The sequence below is a fragment of the Gadus macrocephalus genome, chromosome 23 (assembly GCF_031168955.1).
Source record: "Gadus macrocephalus chromosome 23, ASM3116895v1".
NCBI lineage: Eukaryota > Metazoa > Chordata > Actinopteri > Gadiformes > Gadidae > Gadus > Gadus macrocephalus.
Genome location: NC_082404.1, coordinates 1,448,246 through 1,468,531, shown reverse-complemented (window position 1 = coordinate 1,468,531; position 20,286 = coordinate 1,448,246). Strand labels below are relative to the sequence as shown.

General features: G+C 45.4%; 1 protein-coding gene across 1 annotated transcript in view; it reads right to left on the bottom strand.

The window, feature by feature from the left end:
• The window catches only part of vipr1b (vasoactive intestinal peptide receptor 1b), a 56,197-nt gene that overhangs the window by 4,289 nt on the left and 31,622 nt on the right, over positions 1 to 20,286 (bottom strand). Inside the window, exons 7-8 of the mRNA XM_060044472.1 lie at positions 2,496 to 2,587; positions 1,883 to 2,012 (exon numbers count right to left, since the gene is read on the bottom strand). Coding sequence (XP_059900455.1) covers positions 1,883 to 2,012; positions 2,496 to 2,587 — 222 coding nt within the window. The remainder of the gene's footprint in view (positions 1 to 1,882; positions 2,013 to 2,495; positions 2,588 to 20,286) is intronic.

The following is a 20,286-nucleotide window of genomic DNA, read 5'->3' as shown; positions in this document are numbered from 1 at the left end:
CGTACGCTCATTTCAACGTTGAGCTTGGCATTTATCAATTTGAACGTGAGCACAGGCTGCGATGAAATCTCACGTCAGGTCTGAGCTCGTGTACGCAAGTTTTTTTGGCGCAACATACGGGTATTTCAATGATGAATAGTGCAGCACAAGTAGCCCATGTTCAACATCTGTATTAATTACTAAATAAATTGGAATTAGCCCAGCGTTCAAACAATTACAATCAAGTCAGGCCTAATTAAAAACAGTATTGCTATGAAAATAATTAGAATGTGACAGGTGAAATGTTTATTCAGCTGTCTATATTAACAGGAGCTTTGCCAAATAGGTGGTCGTGTCTCAGCGATGGCAGATCTGGCTCTGTTAAGGACCTCAACGCACAGACGAGAGAGTTTTTCGAGACCGCGCCGATTTTTTTAAGGAGGGCGATGAATGGCTCTTGAGTAGTTTTCGTCTCCCAAGGCATCTCCTGATGGAGCTATGCAATGCTTTGGAGCCACAGTTAAGGCGAGAAACTAGGCGATCAAACGCAATACCTGTGCAGGTTTGCTCTACCTTGGGATTTTTGGCCACTGGGATCTTGCAGCGGGAGATCGGGGACAGGTCTGCTATTTCCCAGCCAAGTATTAGCCGAACCATGCCAGCAGTTTTGGCAGCTATAATGTCCCTCTCCGAACGTTATATTAAATTCCCATATAATAACGATCAGCAAACTGGAATCAAACGGGATTTTTATGCTATTGCTAGGTTTCCAAATGTGATTGGTGCGGTTGATTGTACCCATGTGCGTATGAACCATCTATTAATGATTACGCGTACATCAACCGCAAAAGCTACCATTCAGTTAATTTTCAGATTATTTGCGATGCCAGAATGTCAATCCTGAACATGGTAGCCCGATGGCCTGGGGGCACGCACGATTCTTTTATTTTCCAAAATAGCAACGTTGGGCATCGTCTACATCAGGGCGCACTACATGGTCAGAGTCATCTCGGTGAGTTACGCTGCAGTCGCACTGCACCGGCCTCCTCCCGTTTCTTGCTTGGCCGGCTTCACAGCCGCAACACGTTTTTTGGTGCTGAGCTTCATGTCGGACCATTTTTTCTTCACCTTATTCGGAATTAAATAACTTTAACGGAATGCAAACAATAGCATATATGTGAAATGTTTTAAGCTGGATAACAGAAGTTGTACATTTAATTTATTATTTAATTAATTTAATTAACAAACCTCTTCTGTAGCCCGACGAACATTGGAAACACTATTCACTGCAACAGTTATTTCCTTCCATATAGCATTCTTTTGCTGGCCTTTAATGCCAGCTATAGGCTACCAAATAAAACCAGACGGTTCGCATCCACCAGTGACCCGAGCGTCTCCATTTGGGTCTCGGAAAAATTCCTCTATTTTACCGTTGGACGTTTCTCCATGTCGTAAAAGTTAGGGGCGAGACTTCTGAAGACGTGCTTTTATATGGGCGTGTTACGTTAATTACGATCGATCTCAGCCGCCGTATTTATCAACACCAAGATCCTTCGTACGCTGGGATTGGTGTGATACGAAGGTTTTGTAAATCTCACGTGGGTCCTATCGTAAGATGAATCATGCGTTCAGATTTGCGCTCATTTCTACGTTTGTTTGATAAATGAGGGCCATTGTATGTCGTATTTTGTTACAGTACTTATCTAGCATTTTATCCTTTGTTGTTTACAGGGAATGGGTTAATCTAGATATATTGTTTAACTTTTTTACGACAAATGTACTTATTGTAAGTCGCTTTGGATGAAAGCATCTGCTAAATGCCCTAAATATGAATGAAATGTAAGTAGAATATCCACTACTGATCAATTAAAACAATGCTAATGCTAAAAGGGCCCAAGTGTACCTGGAAGGATCCCAGAATCAGGTCGAACACCAGGCGCATCTCTGTCTTCAACTGCTCCGGGATGAAGGCGAACACGATGAAGTTGATCCCGAACAGAGGGATCAGAAGCAGGGTAGACTTCGCCAATCTCCTGTAACAGAGGAACAAGAGGTTAGAGGCTTAGAAAGTTTGGTTGAAGCCTAAAGGTGATGATAAAACTCTCTACAGGGGTTCCTCTTCCCAGGCGATCGTTGAGACGGACGGAAGAACAGATGTCAGCATCAGCTGGGAATGAACTCACGCCAAAGTATTATCCGGGTGTTTGAAATCCTATCAGAGAAAAATCTAATATTCCAATAATGTATGCCTCAGGGAGATTAAGATGAGCCATGGTTTCATGTTTAACTCCCACACAGGCTATCGATCTTTACCCAAACGCTACCTTAGAGATAACTGCCTGTACACTTCTAAAATAAACTTGTACATCGCGTTAACCTCCACAGAATGAGGACCAAGTTTGGACGAGGACATAAATAATATACCATAGGGTTACCATTATTATAACTAATGAAGAAGAAGAAGAAAAGGAAATAATACAGGTTGCAATAGGAAAGAAACATTCTAATTAACTTACAAATACTGGTTTGACTCGTTTCTTCCTATATCCGGGCAGTTGATCTTTTGACGAAGTATTCGAATGATACAGATGAAGAGGAAGAAGTTCATCTGCACAACATTTGCAAGAGATGGGAAGAAATTATGAAGCATGCTACAAAGAAAAAAAATGATTCTTCATAAGAATAATTTTTTCTTATATACATATACCGTATTTTCCGGACTATACGTCGCTCCCGAGTATTAGTCGCATCAGTCAAAAAATGCTCCATGACGAGGAAAAAAACATAGATACGTCGCATCGGTGTATAAGTCGCATTTATTTTTAAACATTTAAACAAGAGAGTTTCCTCGGCTTTTCGCCAGTCCCGGACAAGTTTTTCACTCACCCCAAACTTTCTTTCTGTTGCTCGATTGCCGTTTTCGGCTGCATACTTTATAATCTGCAGTTTAAATTGTGCAGTATAGCTTTTTATTTTTGGCGGCATTTTATTTTGTGTTCTCTTTTGTTTTGTCTACGGTCTAGTTTATTTATAATTTATTCGGTGGTGCAGTAGGCTTGCAGCGTTCAGTTGTAGGCCTAATGAATGACGGTGCCATCTTGCGGCCGAAGATTATGTACGCACAATTTTGGCATATAAGTCGCTTCGAAATATAAATCGCAGGGCAAGCCAAACTACAAAAAAAACGCGACTTATAGTCCGGAAAATACGGTATATGAAAATGTCATCCATTTCAAATAATGTTTTAAGATAGAAGTTGAGAGCCATGTATAGTTGGAAAGAGGTTTCACCCTTAAGGTGATATCGCCAGTCTGGAAGAAGGTTTAAAGACAATAATAAACTTATAATAAACTAAAAACAGAAGAGATTGTATTTGGCTTGTGTAATCCATCAAGAAAAAAATCAAGCAGGCGTCTTCATTTAGATACTTTTATTATATTTGTGGGTCCTATCTGGATGTCCTGTTTTTGATGTCCTTGTCTTGTCTGTGATGTTTGTAAATATAGCTGCTGGGATGAAAGACAAATTTCAGACTTGCTTTGACAATAAAGTACTATTGTACCATATCGTATCGAATAATAAAGAAACGTTTAATGAAAATGTTGGCATCCAAATGGGATTAGCGTCCACGGCGGTGGCCCAAGCTTTCTCCACCACTGTCCGGCCGCCCCAGAAAGCTCAGGAGATACTGCTGAGGCCAGGTCGAAATGGTAGGCCTAGCACCAAATAACAAAGCAGAACCTGCCCGGCCAAGTACCCTCCTGAGTAATGGGCCGAGAGACAGAAGCCTTGAAAAGAGGCCATCAAAACATGCATCACACATGAATAATAGACGTCAGAGAGCTTTATCAAAACACAAAAGCGTTTGTGTGTTTTTAATATAGTCTGCTGGAAAAAGACTGCTGAGACTCAGGGAATAATAGGACAAGGCTTTCGCTTTATGCTTGTGTTCCTTTTCCAACTCACTAAAGACCTAGAAAATACTTTGTGTTCCTTTGCCATGTCACTAAAGACATAAAAAGTACTTTGTGTTCCTTTTCCATGCCAATAAAGACCTAGAAAGTACTTCATCTGTTCCTTTCCATGGCACTAAAGACCTAAAAAGTACTTTATTTGTTCCTTTTCCATGTCATTACAAACCAGAAAAGTATTTTATGTGTTCCTTTTCCATGTCGCTAAAGACCTAACGAGGACTTTATGGGCTCTATTTTAACGGCCGAAACGCAAGTGAGAAGCGCAAAACGGAAGTAGCTTTGTGAGCGGGTCTCTGGCGCTGTTGCTAATTTATCGGCGGATAAATGACTCTTGCACTTAATGCATGGCATAGCCTACTACAGTGTTCATTCATGCAGCCCCTATTGAAAATGTTTCCACAATCCACATGCTATTTCTATGCAGTTTCACGTTTATGAACAATCTTTGACATCATAATATTTAAATCAGGGTAATTCTTTGCATGTTTGTGCTGTGTATAGCCTACGTATGTGTAAGCTTATGTTACGTTCCGACCTGCCTTGACACGTCAAAATAGCAACACCAACTGTGCCATTCGGTCAGTTGCGCAATTGCAAAATCGATCTGTAAGACAGCACCATGTATCATTTGCGCCGGAGAACGCCTCGCTTTTCGCCGACACGCCTCTCAGGGCGAAGTTTAGAGGCTCGATTTTGCTGCGGGGGAAAATAAGCTTTGCGCCGGCTGCAAACTAGCAACGATTCATGAGTCGTAAATTGCGCTGGGTGCAAGATAGGGCCTTATGTGTTTGTTTTCCATGTCACTAAAGACCTAGAAAATACCTTTTGTGCTTCTTTTCCATGTCACTAAAGACCTAAAAAGGATTTTATGTGTTCCTTTTCCATGTCACTAAAGCTTTTTAGAAAATTCTTTACCACCTTTATTGAATTGCTACTTCTCACTTTTAACCCGCTCATTTCGCACATTTTAAAATGGAAAAAAACACATAAAGCCACTACACAGGTTCAATATTTTCCACACTTAAAACTTAAACGTACACAAAAATACACACACTAACATACTTCCACTAAATTCAATTGTTTTGCGTTCTAAAAGATGATATTCCCTATTGTCATTCTGTATTTGAGTGCTTGGTGCTGTGAAACAAAAGAATGTTTAAGCAGACATAGGAAAGCCTAACTGTCAGGTAAGCGACGCATGGACAAGAGACCAATTGCTTGTTATCATCTTATCATCCGTTCCTGACAATTCTGGAGCCCTGAGAGGTCATACTGACATCTTGGTTGTATCGACGTGTGATTAAAGTGAGGAAGAAGAATTATACCGGCAATAATCTCCAGTGTTTGATGTGATGGATATAGGGCACCTACTATTGAGTGTCGATGGACGACTATATAATAGTCCAGGAAAATATAACCCTACTCAACTTGGAATAAATTGCAACAGAATTGATGGTGGTCCCTGAACAACATACTAAAAGTCCTAAAAAATAACATTTGTGGTAGCATGTTTTATTTGCATAAATCCAATATGGCCACAAAATACATAAATTGCCATATCTATGCTCGCAGAACACACAATTTAATGATTTAAAATGCTAAAATATGTTATTTTTGACACAAGGATTCATTTGGAATATGCCATTATTTGTTTGGATTAAATGTTCATTTGCATAAATCCAAATAGCTGTATTTTGTCATATCCTTGCTCTCATTCGTCGTATGCAGGTAATTGAAATAGCGGATAGTCACAGAACAATGTTTGCTGGAAAAAATAATATTGGGAATTGGACAATGTATCATGCAAGCAATACGTCCAAGGGCCATACTAGCACCTCTGCAACTAGGCCTTCAAGTGCAAGTGCACCATCACATTTCATCCCGTTTCTTAGACACGCTTCATGGACAAGGTTTCTCATGTACCTATGAGATATGAAAGGAATGCAGCAGCATCACAAGGTACTAAAATACCTGGGTATAAATCAGAACACAATATGTCGATGAAGTCGATGGTTCTGGTAGGTTCCATGGAATGGGTATAATTGTTGCGGTTACACCAGCAACACAAGGCAACAAGCCTGTTCCTAGAGTAAATTTGACGGCTGCTGATATTGCTGCTGTTAGTCGTATCAATATTCTAACCCGGTAACACGCGATTGCGTGCTCCTGCGCACGAACGTTAATCTATTGAAGCGTGTTCCAGAGCACGATAGTCCGACTTTTTGCGTGCTACACAGAACGAAATGTAAACCAATGCATTCTGAATGGGAGTGTTCTCAGACAAGTAACGTGCTCCACAAAACGGTACGAGAGAGAGAAAGAGAGAGAGGGAGGGACAGAGAGAAAGAGAGAGAGAGAGAGAGAGAGAGGGAGAGAGAGAGAGAGAGAGAGAGAGAGAGAGAGAGAGAGAGAGAGAGAGAGAGAGAGAGAGAGAGAGAGAGAGAGAGCGAGAGAGAGGCTTCAGAAAGGGTGTGCGCAGATAGCACAGTGTACCCTAGTTATGTTTATGCCAAAACCACAAATGCTGTATATATATATATATATTGCCCATTTATATATGTATAGGCTATATATATAATTAGGCTATAATTATATTATTTAGCGAGTAATGAGACAATCTATAGCCAAATTGTCGAAGATGCCCGAGAATCTCCGGGGATATCAGCATGGGAAATCGGCGAATCAGACCCATGAACCTATTGTAGCGGTATCGTATTCACTGTGTATGTTGTATGGTGCGTGCCCCCTTTAAGGGAAGGGGGCGTGGCACCCACCTGGTGTTACAACGCAGGCCTTAAGGAACGCACCTCTGGCTGTGCGGGTTCTGTGTTTTGGGAAATAAATCCTTCTCGTGTTTTTCACCGGCAATCAAGTCTCCGTCTCCATTTCATTGCGATCTCCTACATTGGTGACCCTGACAGTTTCCGGACGTTTTACCGGATTACTGTTCTATGCGCTGGAAGAGCGAGGACGCGCAGATCGGAGATTGGGCTATGGAGTTCGATTCGGCGGAAGGTTCCGTGGCTGCTGCTCCGGTGATGGCAGTCTCCCTGAAGCTCCCGGAGTTTTGGGAACGGCAGCCGCGGGTCTGGTTCGCGCAAGCGGAGGCGCAATTCGCGCTGAAGGGGATTACTGCGGATGAAACCAAGTTTTATTATGTAGTCTCCGCGCTTGGTGGCTCGACGGCGGCCAGAGCGATGTATATTCTCGAGGACCCCCCGGCCCGTGGGAAGTATGCATTGCTAAAGGGGTTCCTGATGGAGACGTTCTGTTGGTCGGAGGCTGAACGGGGCGAGCAGCTTCTGGCATTGAATGGCCTCGGGGACTCCAAACCATCGGAGCTCATGGATCACATGCTCAATCTCCTGGGGAGTAATAGGCCTTGTTTTTTGTTTCGGGCTTTATTTATGCAGCAGCTGCCAGTGCGTGTTAGGGCAGCTCTAGCCAACAGTGACACCACGGACTTTCGGGCTCTGGCTAGGGAGGCGGATCGTTTTTTCGCCGCCGGGCGCGAGCGCTGCACGGCCGTATTGGCTCACACCACTGGCGACCTGGAGATGACGGACACCATCGCTGTGGCCGCGGCGACACGACGACAGCCACAGCAGTCTGCAGGCCTGTGCTATTTCCACGCCCTGTATGGACCCAAAGCTAGGAGGTGCCGCCCCCCGTGCAGTTTCGTGGCATCGGGAAATGCACGGGCCGGCACTCGCTAGCTGCCGTGTGTGTCGGCCGTTCTGGGGGTCTGTTATTCATCACAGCAGCTGGTGGCCGGGAAGTTTGTCTGGCATGGCCTTAAGAAGGACATTCGGGACTGGGCTCGGGCCTGCGTGGTTTGCCAGCGAGCCAAGGTGCATCGGCATGTGACTGCTCCGCTGGCGCATTTTTCAGTGCCGGAGCGGCGGTTCGACCACGTGCATGTGGACCTGGTGGGGCCCCTGCCGCCCTCTCAAGGGTTCAGCTACCTCCTAACGATGGTGGACAGGACCACCCGCTGGCCGGAGGCTGTCCCGCTGGCATCCACTACGACCTCTGACGTGGCCCGGGCGTTCATAGGCACCTGGGTCGCCCGGTTTGGCCCCCCTTCTGATGTCTCCTCTGACAGGGGACCTCAGTTCACTTCCGAGCTGTGGAATGCGGTCGCCGGGGGCCTGGGTGTGCGGCTCCATCGAACAACCGCTTATCACCCACAGGCTAATGGGTTGTGTGAGCGGTTTCATCGCTCCTTGAAAGCTGCACTCCGGGCCAGCCTTACGGATGACGGTTGGGTCGATAGGCTCCCCTGGGTCATGTTGGGCCTCCGGACTGCCCCTAAGGAGGACCTGCGGGCTTCGTCGGCCGAGCTGGTTTACGGACAGCCACTACGGGTTCCTGGGGATTTCATCCCCACCGCCACAGCTCCCTGGTCGGCAGCCCAGGAGCGGACCTCGCTCCAGGACAGGGTCCGGGGTTTCACGCCGGTGCCCACCTCGCAGCACGGCCTCCCGAAGGCTTGCGTGCCGCCCAGCCTGCGGACGGCGGGGTATGTGTTCATCCGCCATGATGCCCATCGGGGCCCTTTCCGTCGTCCCTACGACGGTCCGTTTCGCGTCCTGGAGGCCGGTGACAAGGCCTTCTTTGTAGACATCGGGGGCAGGCCTGACTACATTTCGGTCGATCGCCTCAAGCCAGCCCACCTGGATCTGGACCAGCCCGTGGGGTTGGCTCTGCCCCCGCGGCGGGGTCGTCCTCCGGTTTCCAAGCCACACCGCCTCATGACTCCTGCACTGCCTGCTGTGGCCCCCTCGGCCCCCGCACCGGTTCCGCTGAGTCGTTTCGGGCGGGTGCTCAGGGCTCCTTCCCGTTGGCCTTGACTGTTCGGGAGTGTGAATTCTGGGGCGGCGTCTGTAGCGGTATCGTATTCACTGTGTATGTTGTATGGTGCGTGCCCCCTTTAAGGGAAGGGGGCGTGGCACCCACCTGGTGTTACAACGCAGGTCTTAAGGAACGCACCTCTGGCTGTGCGGGTTCTGTGTTTTGGGAAATAAATCCTTCTCGTGTTTTTCACCGGCAATCAAGTCTCCGTCTCCATTTCATTGCGATCTCCTACACTATAAAGAAAGACGTCATCTCAAGCGGGAGAGAACGTTTGCGGTGCTGGTTTGTGTCACGTAAGTACAGGGCTCTCGTGTCTCATGCATTCGGCGTGAGACACACGCAATTCAACCCATGCACACGCTCGAACCTGGTCTCACGAAAATACGTGACACTGTCACGTTATTTAATCTATTGAAACGTGATCAGGGACACGTAGGCTATTTGTCGTGTCAGTCACTAAGCATGACTTCCAAACAAAGGTTCTGTCCGGGAGCGTTCTCCCTAATGTCCCTTATGGAGCTCCGTACAGATCATTAATTGTTGAAAATTGTCTATCAAATGACAGCTTTTGGCCACCCGTTTCTACTTAAAATTGTATGTGATAACTAACAATATGACGGCTTTTGGCCACCCGTTTCTACTTTCACCTTTGATAGCCTACTGAGAAATTGTGACAATACACGGATATATTAAATAGGTGCGCTGCTCGGTAGGCAAACCGCGAAGGAAAAAAGGGTAGCTGCCTCATCTGTTCTTTTTAGAATTGTATGTCTTGATGTTTATTTTATCTAGCCATCTATTCTCTTGTTTTTGGCTATGTGAATGAACGTCCGCGTCGATGCCTCGATCGCAAGTCCAGTGTCGCGAGCGGACGTTGCCATGACATCTAGAAATCATACCGTATTTAATGGGTTGTAGTGAGTGTAACATAATTCACCTACAGTATTTTGTTATGTGTTGTTCTTTCAATTGTGTTAGGCATGTTGTTTACTGTCTTGGTGGTTCAGGGATGCTGTCCCTTTAAAGATTACGAGATCATGACGTCAGAGCCCATGCGGGATTTGTTTACATTCAGCACGTTTTGATTTCCTGTTTCTCTCTTACTAAATAAACGAGTCACACAACTGTGTGCTCAACGTGCGAAATTGTATCCCTCACTTATTGCAATTTCCACAGGGTTATCATTAATATTGATGTGTAGGGGTTGATTATAACTCGTGAATAATATTGTTTAGACCACGGTCTGGGGGAATACGCGTGTTCTGATTGGCTGCAGTGCGTGCATTAACTCCTGATATAGCCCTACAGACACCTGCTTAGTAGTTCCAGTCAATGTTTAGATTCTCTGCCCGAGCCCGAGCCCGACGCGGGCCGGGTCGGGCCGATATTTCCCACCACTATACTCGGGCCGGGCCTTTGATCGAGCGTTTTTATTTTTATTTTACCATTGGTTTATTGGCCTAATCTGAGGAGAAATATATGCCATAAACAGAAATATTATAGACCTTTATTACACGGGTCTTCTCAATGCCGTGGAACGCTCCGTTCACTTGCATGGGTAGTAGTCCAGTGACTTGTCTACCCCAGCTTCTTCCGTTGCGTCACCGTCTTTGCGGACAAATTATTTCTCTGCTGATCAACAATACGAGTAGCCAAAAGACTTGTATCCCCCCCCCCCCCCCCCCCCCCTTAAATAAATACTATGGCAGAATTATTATTATTATTCTCATTAAACTTGAACATGTGTTTTTACAGCAGAGTGGTGGAGGGATGACGTATGTTGGCCAACACAGAAGTGAGCGTCGCCCTGGATTCCCTCGACAAAAAGCCAACGGGTTTTGCCATTGGATTTTGGATTATTGCAGAAACATTTGCATCTTTGAAGCACCTCCTCAAAAACTGAAAATAAATAAATATATAAAAATAACCGTGCTCCAAAGAACGAAATGTAAACCAATGCATTCTGAATGGGAGTGTTTCTCAGATTTTTCCATGCTACACAGAACGAAAGGTAAACCCATGAAAAAAAAGACTTCATGGTCATAATAATTTAAATATCATTAATATCCTGAGTGTGTAGGGTGGTATTACATTTTTTTCAACGGGGCTGCATCCAGTCACTTGACCGTTATGGTTGCTATGGTGGTTGCTATCGACTGCCCCCTCTAATCCTTACATGGCTCTAAAAACCACGCGGCAAAGGAGCTGCCGTCAATTGTGTTGTTTTTGTTGTAAACTAGGGTCCGATGGTTAGAAAATAGGCAGATATTCCAAGGTATCCTTAAAAGGCAGCTTGGATGTTTTTATTTTCTGCAGTTTAGACTTCTACTGTAACCTATTTTTGAAAGCAAAACACCAAGCTCATTGATTTAACGAGGCAGTGTTATATGAAACAATTTATTAAATAAATATTTGTGAGATGTCATTACTTCTCCTGAGTTTGCTTCCTATTTATGTCGAGTATACACCCCTACTGTCCACAAGCATCCCCCCCCTCCCCTCCCCATATGGATTTGGAGAATTGTTGCCACGTCCCAGTGGTGGAGGTATCATATATATGAAAGAGGGCATTCAATTGTACTATAATGATCAATTAGGAGGCCGAAGCCCTAAAGGAAGTGATGCAATAGGTGACTGAGGGTCAACATTTGAGACCCCCTTTTATCAAAGGGGGTCTCAAAGGACGCATACGCTTCAACCTGTGGCTCCTACAGGAAATGACTCAGCAAGTGCTCCATCTTGTTGCACCTGCACCCAGCGGCTCGCTTGCAAGATTTTGGCCAGAAGTTCTTCCCAGACCTACACCCTAGCCATCCAACATGCATATCTGACAATCAGTTCTCTCTTTAATAATGACAAAAAGTTATGAGAGAAATACACATGAACTTTTTGTTATCTCATAAGCGGCGTGGTGCCGGCTCCTTTTGACCTTTTGACCCCAGACTTCAAAAACGTGGCCACAGGCCAGCTGTGTCTACACACCTTAAGCCACAAATGTACACCTCCATCCCACAAAAAATGGGGACTAGAAACTAACCTCTGTCTTATCTACATTTTCTGTACTGTTGGAGGTCACGCCCCTTTTCCGGCCTTTTTGAGATAGCCAGGGATACTTAAATGTTTACACACATTTCCCGGGGCCCCGAGAACGACATATCCGAGATTTGGAGTTATAGCCCTTAAAGAATTATTTTTTTCCCAAATGGACTGTCATTTGGACAAAGCCCCTCAGAAGTGTTGCCTGCCAGACCTAATGGTTCAGAATGTGGTGGAAAAACAGTTTTTGAGATAGGAAGGTCCTACCGCCCTGAAATTTGAATACCTTATCAGGGGTTTTTCTAGAAAAAATTCACAAGGGGGAAAACATCAAGGTGCAGAGCTTTTGAAAATTTGAGGTAGAAATGGATCATTCTGAGGCTTGTGAAGGACCAGTATGTTGACTCGTTTTTAAAAACACTGTAAACTAAGTCACCAAACGCTATATTTTCTTTCTTCTCAGACACTCTCAGATTCACTGAACTGATAAATTTGGTTCGGGAGAAGAGATAAAAGCCCGCCTACACTGTAAACTGATTGGTTGACTTACCGATCCAGGCCAATCAGGAGGCGCCTGAGGCTCACGTGCACACTGCACACTGCCTCATGCACAGTTTCTAGATCCCTCTCTGTTGTGCTGCGCGCTCGCTCTGTTGTGCTGATGCGAACGCGGTTAGGAGCACGTCTGTCTCCTGTGCGCGGCCTTGCTCGCTCGCTCTCCATTCCGGGAGATTTTAAGTAATTAAAAATGTTCGACAAGGAGGCGCTGGGTTGAAACAAGGAGGCGCAGCGCCCCTCTTTCCCGGTTTAGATTAACCCCTGCCTTATTCTAGGGCCTAACTGGGACCCCCGCACCGAAACTTGGCCCGGTCGGACCCCGAGGGCAGGAAGGGGGGGCCCTTCCTGCCTGAAACTTGGCCCAGTCGGACCCCGAGTGCAGGAAGGGGGGGCCTGGACTTTCATAATCTTCGCTTGGTGAATGTGAAGGATGTTTGGTCGGATGTTATGACGAAGAATCATAATTTGAATGGGAATATTCTATAAATGTCTTGATATCATCTTTCGTCTCAACACTTCTGCTGCAGCCACTTAAAGTCTCACTCCGAGAACCTTAAAACATGAATCAATCCATTAGAAGTATGAAAATATCTTCCCGGTGGCCTAATGGGGCAAACAAGGTGTGCTTTGACAACAGTGCCACACATGATCATATTTGAATATGTTTCGGGGTAGTAATTAGCTGTCGATTTTGGAGGCCTTTATCAATAATGACCAGCTATAGATTTGCTTCCCGATGGAGATTTCTGACAAATTACATGTTATTTAGCATCTCCACGTTAAGCTGAGTCCAATGAGATCAAGCTCGCCCTCTTGCCACACCGAGATCATGTAGGTGTACCATGTAAAATACATGTTACCATTTGCTAGAGTGTCATGCTTGGTGTCATTGGACTCAACCCAACGTGTAGATGCTAAATAACATGTCATTTGTCACAAATTTCCATCAGGAAGCAAATCAATAGCTGCTCATTATTGATTAAGGCCTCCAATTTCGACAGCTAATTACTACCATTTAACATGTTAGAATATGCTCATGTGTGGCACCGTTGCAATCGCCTGGAAGCGTAGATGTTGAAGGACACCTTTTTCGCCCTCTTACTCCACCGGGAAGATATTTACATACTTCTGATTGACTAATGAATTAATTCAGCTATTCCCCCAGAAGTCTGGGGTCAAAAGGTCAAAAGGAGCCGGCACCACGCCGCTTATGAGATAACAAAAGTTAATGTGTATTTCTCTCATAACTTTTTGTCATTATTAAAGAGAGGCCTGATTCTCAGATATGCATGTTGGATGGCTAGGGTGTAGGTCTGGGAAGAACTTCAGGCCAAAATCTTTCAAGCGAGCCGCTGGGTGCAGGTGCAACGAGATGGAGCACTTGCTGAGTCATTTCCTGTAGGGCTGGAGCCACAGGTTGAAGCGTATGCGTCCTTTGAGACCCCCTTTGATAAAAGGGGGTCTCAAATGTTGACCCTCAGTCACCTATTGCATCACTTCCTTTAGGGCTTCGGCCTCCTAATTTATCATTATAGTATAATTGAATGCCCTCTTTCATATATATGATACCTCCACCACTGGGAGGTATCATATATATGATACCTCCCCCTCTAATCCTTACATGGTTTTTAGAGCCATGTAAGGATTAGAGGGGGCGGTCCATAGCAACCACCATAGCAACCATAACGGTCAAATGACTGGATGCAGCCCCGTTGAAAAAAATTTAATACCACCCTACACACTCAGGATATTAATGATATTTAAATTATTATGACCATGAAGTCTTTATTTGCATGGGTTTACATTTGGTTCTGTGTAGCATGGAAAAATCAGAGAAACACTCCCATTCAGAATGCATTGGTTTACATTTCGTTCTTTGGAGCACGGTTATTTTTATATATTTATTTATTTACAGTTTTTGAGGAGGTGCTTCAAAGATGCAAATGTTCCTGCAATAATCCAAAATCCAATGGCAAAACCCGTTGGCTTTTTGTCGAGGGAATCCAGGGCGACGCTCACTTCCGGGTTGGCCAACATACGTCATCCCTCCACCACTCTACTGTAAAAACACATGTTCAAGTTGAATGAGAATAATAATAATAATAATTCTGCCATAGTATTTATTTAAGGGGGGGGGGGATACAAGTCTTTTGGCCATTCGTAGTGTTGATCAGCAGAGAAATAATTTGTCCGCAAAGACGGTGACGTCGCTTAGCAACGGAAGACCCTGGGGTAGACAAGTCACCGGACTACTACCCATGCAAGTGAATGGAGCGTTCCACGGCATTGAGAAGACCCGTGCAATAAAGGCCTATAATATTTCTGTTTATGGCATAGATTTCTCCTCAGATTAGGCCAATAAACCAATGGTAAAATAAAAATAAAAACGCTCGATCAAAGACCCGGCCCGAGTATAGTGGTGGGAAATATCGGCCCGACCCGGCCCGCGTCGGGCTCGGGCTCGGGCAGAGAATCTAAACATTGACTGGAACTACTAAGCAGGTGTCTGTAGGGCTATATCAGGAGTTAATGCACGCACAGCTAATCAGAATACGAGTATTCCCCCAGACCGTGGTCTAAACAATATTATTCACGAGTTATAATCAACCCCTACACATCAATATTAATGATAACCCTGTGGAAATTGCAATAAGTGAGGGATACAATTTCGCACGTTGAGCACACAGTTGTGTGACTCGTTTATTTAGTAAGAGAGAAACAGGAAATCAAAACGTGCTGAATGTAAACAAATCCCGCATGGGCTCTGACGTCATGAGACGCTCGTAATCTTTAAAGGGACAGCGATCCCTGAACCACCAAGACAGTAAACGACATGCCTAACACAATTGAAAGAACAACACATAACAAAATACTGTAGGTGAATTATGTTACACTCACTACAACCCATTAAATACGGTATGATTTCTAGATGTCATGGCAACGTCCGCTCGCGACACTGGACTTGCGATCGAGGCATCGACGCGGACGTTCATTCACATAGCCAAAAACAAGAGAATAGATGGCTAGATAAAATAAACATCAAGACATACAATTCTAAAAAGAACAGATGAAGCAGCTACCCTTTTTTCCTTCGCGGTTTGCCTACAGAGCAGCGCACCTGCATTTAATATATCCGTGTATTGTCACAATTTCTCAGTATCAAAGGTGAAAGTAGAAACGGGTGGCCAAAAGCTGTCATATTGTTAGTTATCACAGACAATTTTAAGTAGAAACGGGTGGCCAAAAGCTGTCATTTGTTAGTTATCACAGACAATTTTCAACAATTAATGATCTGTACGGAGCTCCATAAGGGACATTAGGAGAACGCTCCCGGACAGAACCTTAGTTTGGAAGTCATGCTTAGTGACACGACAACTAGCCTACTTCCAATTGAAATACAAAATTTAGAAAATAGGCCTACGTGTCCCTGATCACGTTTCAATAGATTAAATAACGTGACAGTGTCACGTATTTTCGTGAGCCCAGGTTCGAGCGTGTGCATGGGTTGAATTGCGTGTGTCTCACGCCGAATGCATGAGACATGAGAGCCCTGTACTTACGTGACACAAACCAGCACCGCAAACGTTCTCTCCCGCTTGAGATGACGTCTTTCTTTATAGGTTCATGGGTCTGATTCGCCGATTTCCCATGCTGATATCCCCGGAGATTCTCGGGCATCTTCGACAATTTGGCTATAGATTGTCTCATTACACGCTAAATAATATAATTATAGCCTAATTATATATATAGCCTATACATATATGTAGGCAATATATATAATTAGGCAATATATATATATATATATACATATATAGCATTTGTGGTTTTGGCATAAACATAACTAGGGTGCACTGTACTATCTGCGCACACCCTTTCTGAAGCCTCTCTGTCCCTCCCTCTCTCTCTTTCTCTCTCGTACCGTTTTGTGGAGCACGTTAATTGTCTGAGAACACGCCCATTCAGAATGCATTGGTTTACATTTCGTTCTGTGTAGCACGCAAAAAGTCGGACTATCGTGCTCTGGAACACGCTTCAATAGATTAACGTTTGTGCGCAGGAGCACGCAATCGCGTGATACCGGGTTGAATATTCAGTATTTCAAGATCTCTTCATCAATAGCACCTCTCGCCTACCTGCCCTTACACCATGTATTGAGGAAGAGCTCACTACTCCTTCACTCCCCAAGGCCAGTCTGGTCTTGAATGATGCAGCTGTTACACCATGGTCACCACCCAGGAAAGGCTTCTTTAATGTTCCTACCAATGATTGGCCTTGATCAAAGCAATGTATCCTGCATCTACTCTACACTGCAATTTTAATCAGCTCAGGCTGTGCAATTATAATGTAATTCAAGTCCTCACATTTGACCAGTCCTCATACCGAAAAGCTTTAAATTATTATCCGGTCTCAGCCAGACACCAGTCCCCTGATGCACATGATCCTCAGGCTTGGTGGATTTCACATGCACATGAGCTGGGCAGCATCAGACCCCTGATCTCTCTCGGTCGTCCTCAGACGAGCTTCCATCGGAGTCTCCAATCCTCTCAGTTCTCCATACACCCGGCCAGCTCCGAAGAACTTTCAGCTCCCGCATCTTTCTTAAGCACGTCCACGTACGTTAGCGCGGAACGTCCTCGCGATCGATGCCCGCGCGTTGGTTCCCACAGGACCAGCCTGCTGGCCGGGAGCTCCCGATGTCTGTGGCAGTGGCCGGCCAGCTTCATCCTCCTGGATGCTACCCTCTGGTTGAGCCTCGGCAGCCGCCCGTACAGATCCTTGTTGGTAATGTGGGCATTCTGGTCTACATTCAGCACTGCTCGTAGCATCCTGGTGTAGCACCCATCCAAGGACTTCTGCAGGGTGGGCGTCAGGGTCCAGCTTTCGCAGCCATACAGGAGGACGGACTCCACAGTGGCATGAAATAGGCTCAGCTTTATGCGACGGGGGAGATTTGAGCGCCACACGCTTGACATAACATTCAGGGCCCTCCACGCCTTCCTGATCTTAAGGTCTTGTTCTGTGGAGTTCACCCAGGAACCCAGGTATTTGAAGTCATTGACCTCTTGCAAAGAGCTGCCTTCTGATGTTGTAATCGGCAGATGGTCTGTGCAGATGTTATAGGTGATTACCTTAGTCTTCTTTATGTTCAGTCTGAGGCCAACCTTAGCACATTCCACCTCTACTCTGTTCAGGAGTTCCTCTGCCTGCTCCACGCGGTCAGACACCAGGCAGATGTCATCTGCGTAGTCTAGGTCTGCCAGGGCTACAGCAGGGCTTCTTCTAGACTTCCTTGGTGTGATTGTGAAGCCCAGCTCCTGCTCCCGCCCGTTGATGGCTTTCCTGAGCGCGTAGTCAAGGGCTATGATAAAGAGGAAGGGGGCAAGAGTGTCCCCCTGCTGCACCCCTGCCAGGATGTCGAACCCCTCGCTGATGCCATCTGGGGTTACCACTAGGGGTGTAACGGTACACGTATTTGAACCGAACCGTCACGGTACAGGCACTTCGGTGCGGTTACAGAGGTGTACCGCGGTCCGTAAATGTGGCGTACATAGCGTTAATATGGCGAATGTAAATGCTTGTTTTGCGGTGCGGAACTTAAAACTTGAAGTCGGAGTTCCCCCCGGACCGTTTAGCCTTATTAGGCTCGGCTCGCACGTGCGCGAACTCCGCGTAGTAGCAGTAGCAGAGCGCGATCGCGACTGTGTGTGGATTGATGTCGACTAGCGAACTGAGAGCGAACTGCATGGCGAGCGACAACAGAAAACCGGAGCTTGAAGATGCCCCCCTGTCATTTAAATCCCAAGTGTGGGAGAACTTTGGATTCCAGGTTAATTATCACAATGGGGAAAGACGAGTGGACAAGTCGAAAGCTGTGTGCAGACATTGTTCAACAGCGATCGTCTATGCAAATGGAAACACATCGAACTTGCACAAATTTTCGCCCCCGGTACAATTTTAACGTGACGGCACCATCCAGGTGTTACTGTCACCGCTGCAAAATGAAAAAAAGTTGTTCAAATCGTTCAAACCCAGCTCCCTACACTATTTAATCAACCCCTACACCTGTCTGGGAATTCAGAACGGGCAAATGCCATCACCAGGTCTATTGGTGTTTTCATTGCCTCTGACCTACGAGAGGCAATGAAAACACCAATAGATTATAAAATACATAAGCTGTAATTTAAGTTAAGGCTGCAGTTGCACTTTTATTTAATGATTGATTATATTTATGAGAACTTCAGAGCTTTAGAGAGCTGCAGGAATATGTTACAAACTCTTTGTTTACATACCAGCTTAAAGAGCCTAGACTGAGCATTAAAACTGGATTTTTCATTAATTTTATGTTAGGGTTATTGGAGAATTGCATCATTTTATTTGTATGTTTCATACTGACAGCTAAAACTGTTGTGTTTAATTCGTTACTAATTAAACTTATGTTCGTTCTGTCAAGCAATCCGTTTTTTCACCATAACTATGAACCGAACCGTCCTGTACCGTACCGTGACTTCAAAACCGAGGTACGTACCGAACCGTGACTGTTGTGTACCGTTACACCCCTAGTTACCACCTTGGCTCTTGTGCCCTTGTACATGGCCTCTGTGGCCCGGAGTAGATTCGGGGGGACCCCGTAAGCTTTAAGGATTTTCAGCATCATGCTTCTGTTTATTGAGTCAAATGCTTTTTTGAAGTCAATGAAACATAGCACCGCTGTCAAGTTGTTCCTCTTCACTTCCTCAATGATTCTCCTTAAGGCCAGGATCTGGCCTACGGTGGTCCTTCCCTTTCTGAAGCCATTTTGGTTGTCCCTCAGGTGTGGGTCAATGGCGTCCCTAATCCGGTTTAGTATCATGCGGTTGTACATCTTCGCTATGACACAGGTCAGGCTAATGCCACGATAATTGTCCGGCTTAGCCAGATCTCCAGACTTGGGCACCGGGATGATATTAGAGAGGGACCATATATCGGGTTTGATGTTTTCTATCAGAGCCTGGTTGCAGATCTCCAGTATGATGTTATCGAGATCGCAGTGTTTAGGGACCTCTGGGGGGATACCGTCCGGCCCAGCACTTTTTCCTTGCTTCAGGGTGGACTTCACTGTGGCAAACTCCGTAGCTGTAAAGGGGCCATCGTCAATGTTGAGGTTTGTGAGGACTGCAGGTATCTCTTCCTCAGCTCCGTCCACTGTTGGGTGGGTGCCTAGGAGATCCCGGAAGTGGGTGAACCAGGAGGTCACTCTCTCCTCTGGGCTGCAGCCTGCTAGCTGTCCCTCTCTCGTCTTCTTGCGCCCACTCATCTCGTTTATGACCTTCCATGACTCCTTGTATCCAGTGGCGATTTTAGCCTGAAATTTCTGGTGGGGCAAATTTATATGACGTCATATTACGTCAGAAAAATAGAGGTAGCTGATTATTATAACAGTAGGCCTACGTATATAGACCAGTCAGGTATACTATGGGCTGCATTTTGAGTGCCAGCAGGGAGCAGACATCCTATTTAAATACATTTCACATGCTTTAGCGCTCAGTACGACACAAAGATGTTGCCTATAATAATAATAATAATAATAATATTGCATTATATTTTAAACGCAAACGTTCCAAAGAATCTCAGAGCGCCAACATGGTACGCACTATAATATAGTGTAACGACCTCGCCGGTGACATAATCATGTCGAGTCATTAGTAGTTGAAGGTAGTTTTAATGAACCAAAAACCAGGTCACTGAAACCCGTAACGTTGTAACAACATTGTCAACATTGTCACCAACAGCTGAAAACCGGACCAAAACAAACCCCGGTTACCCCGGCAACCCCCAACACGGTCTCACTCGCGTGCAGGCCCCCACCCGTATTCTACGTAATTCTACATTACGTAGAATACGT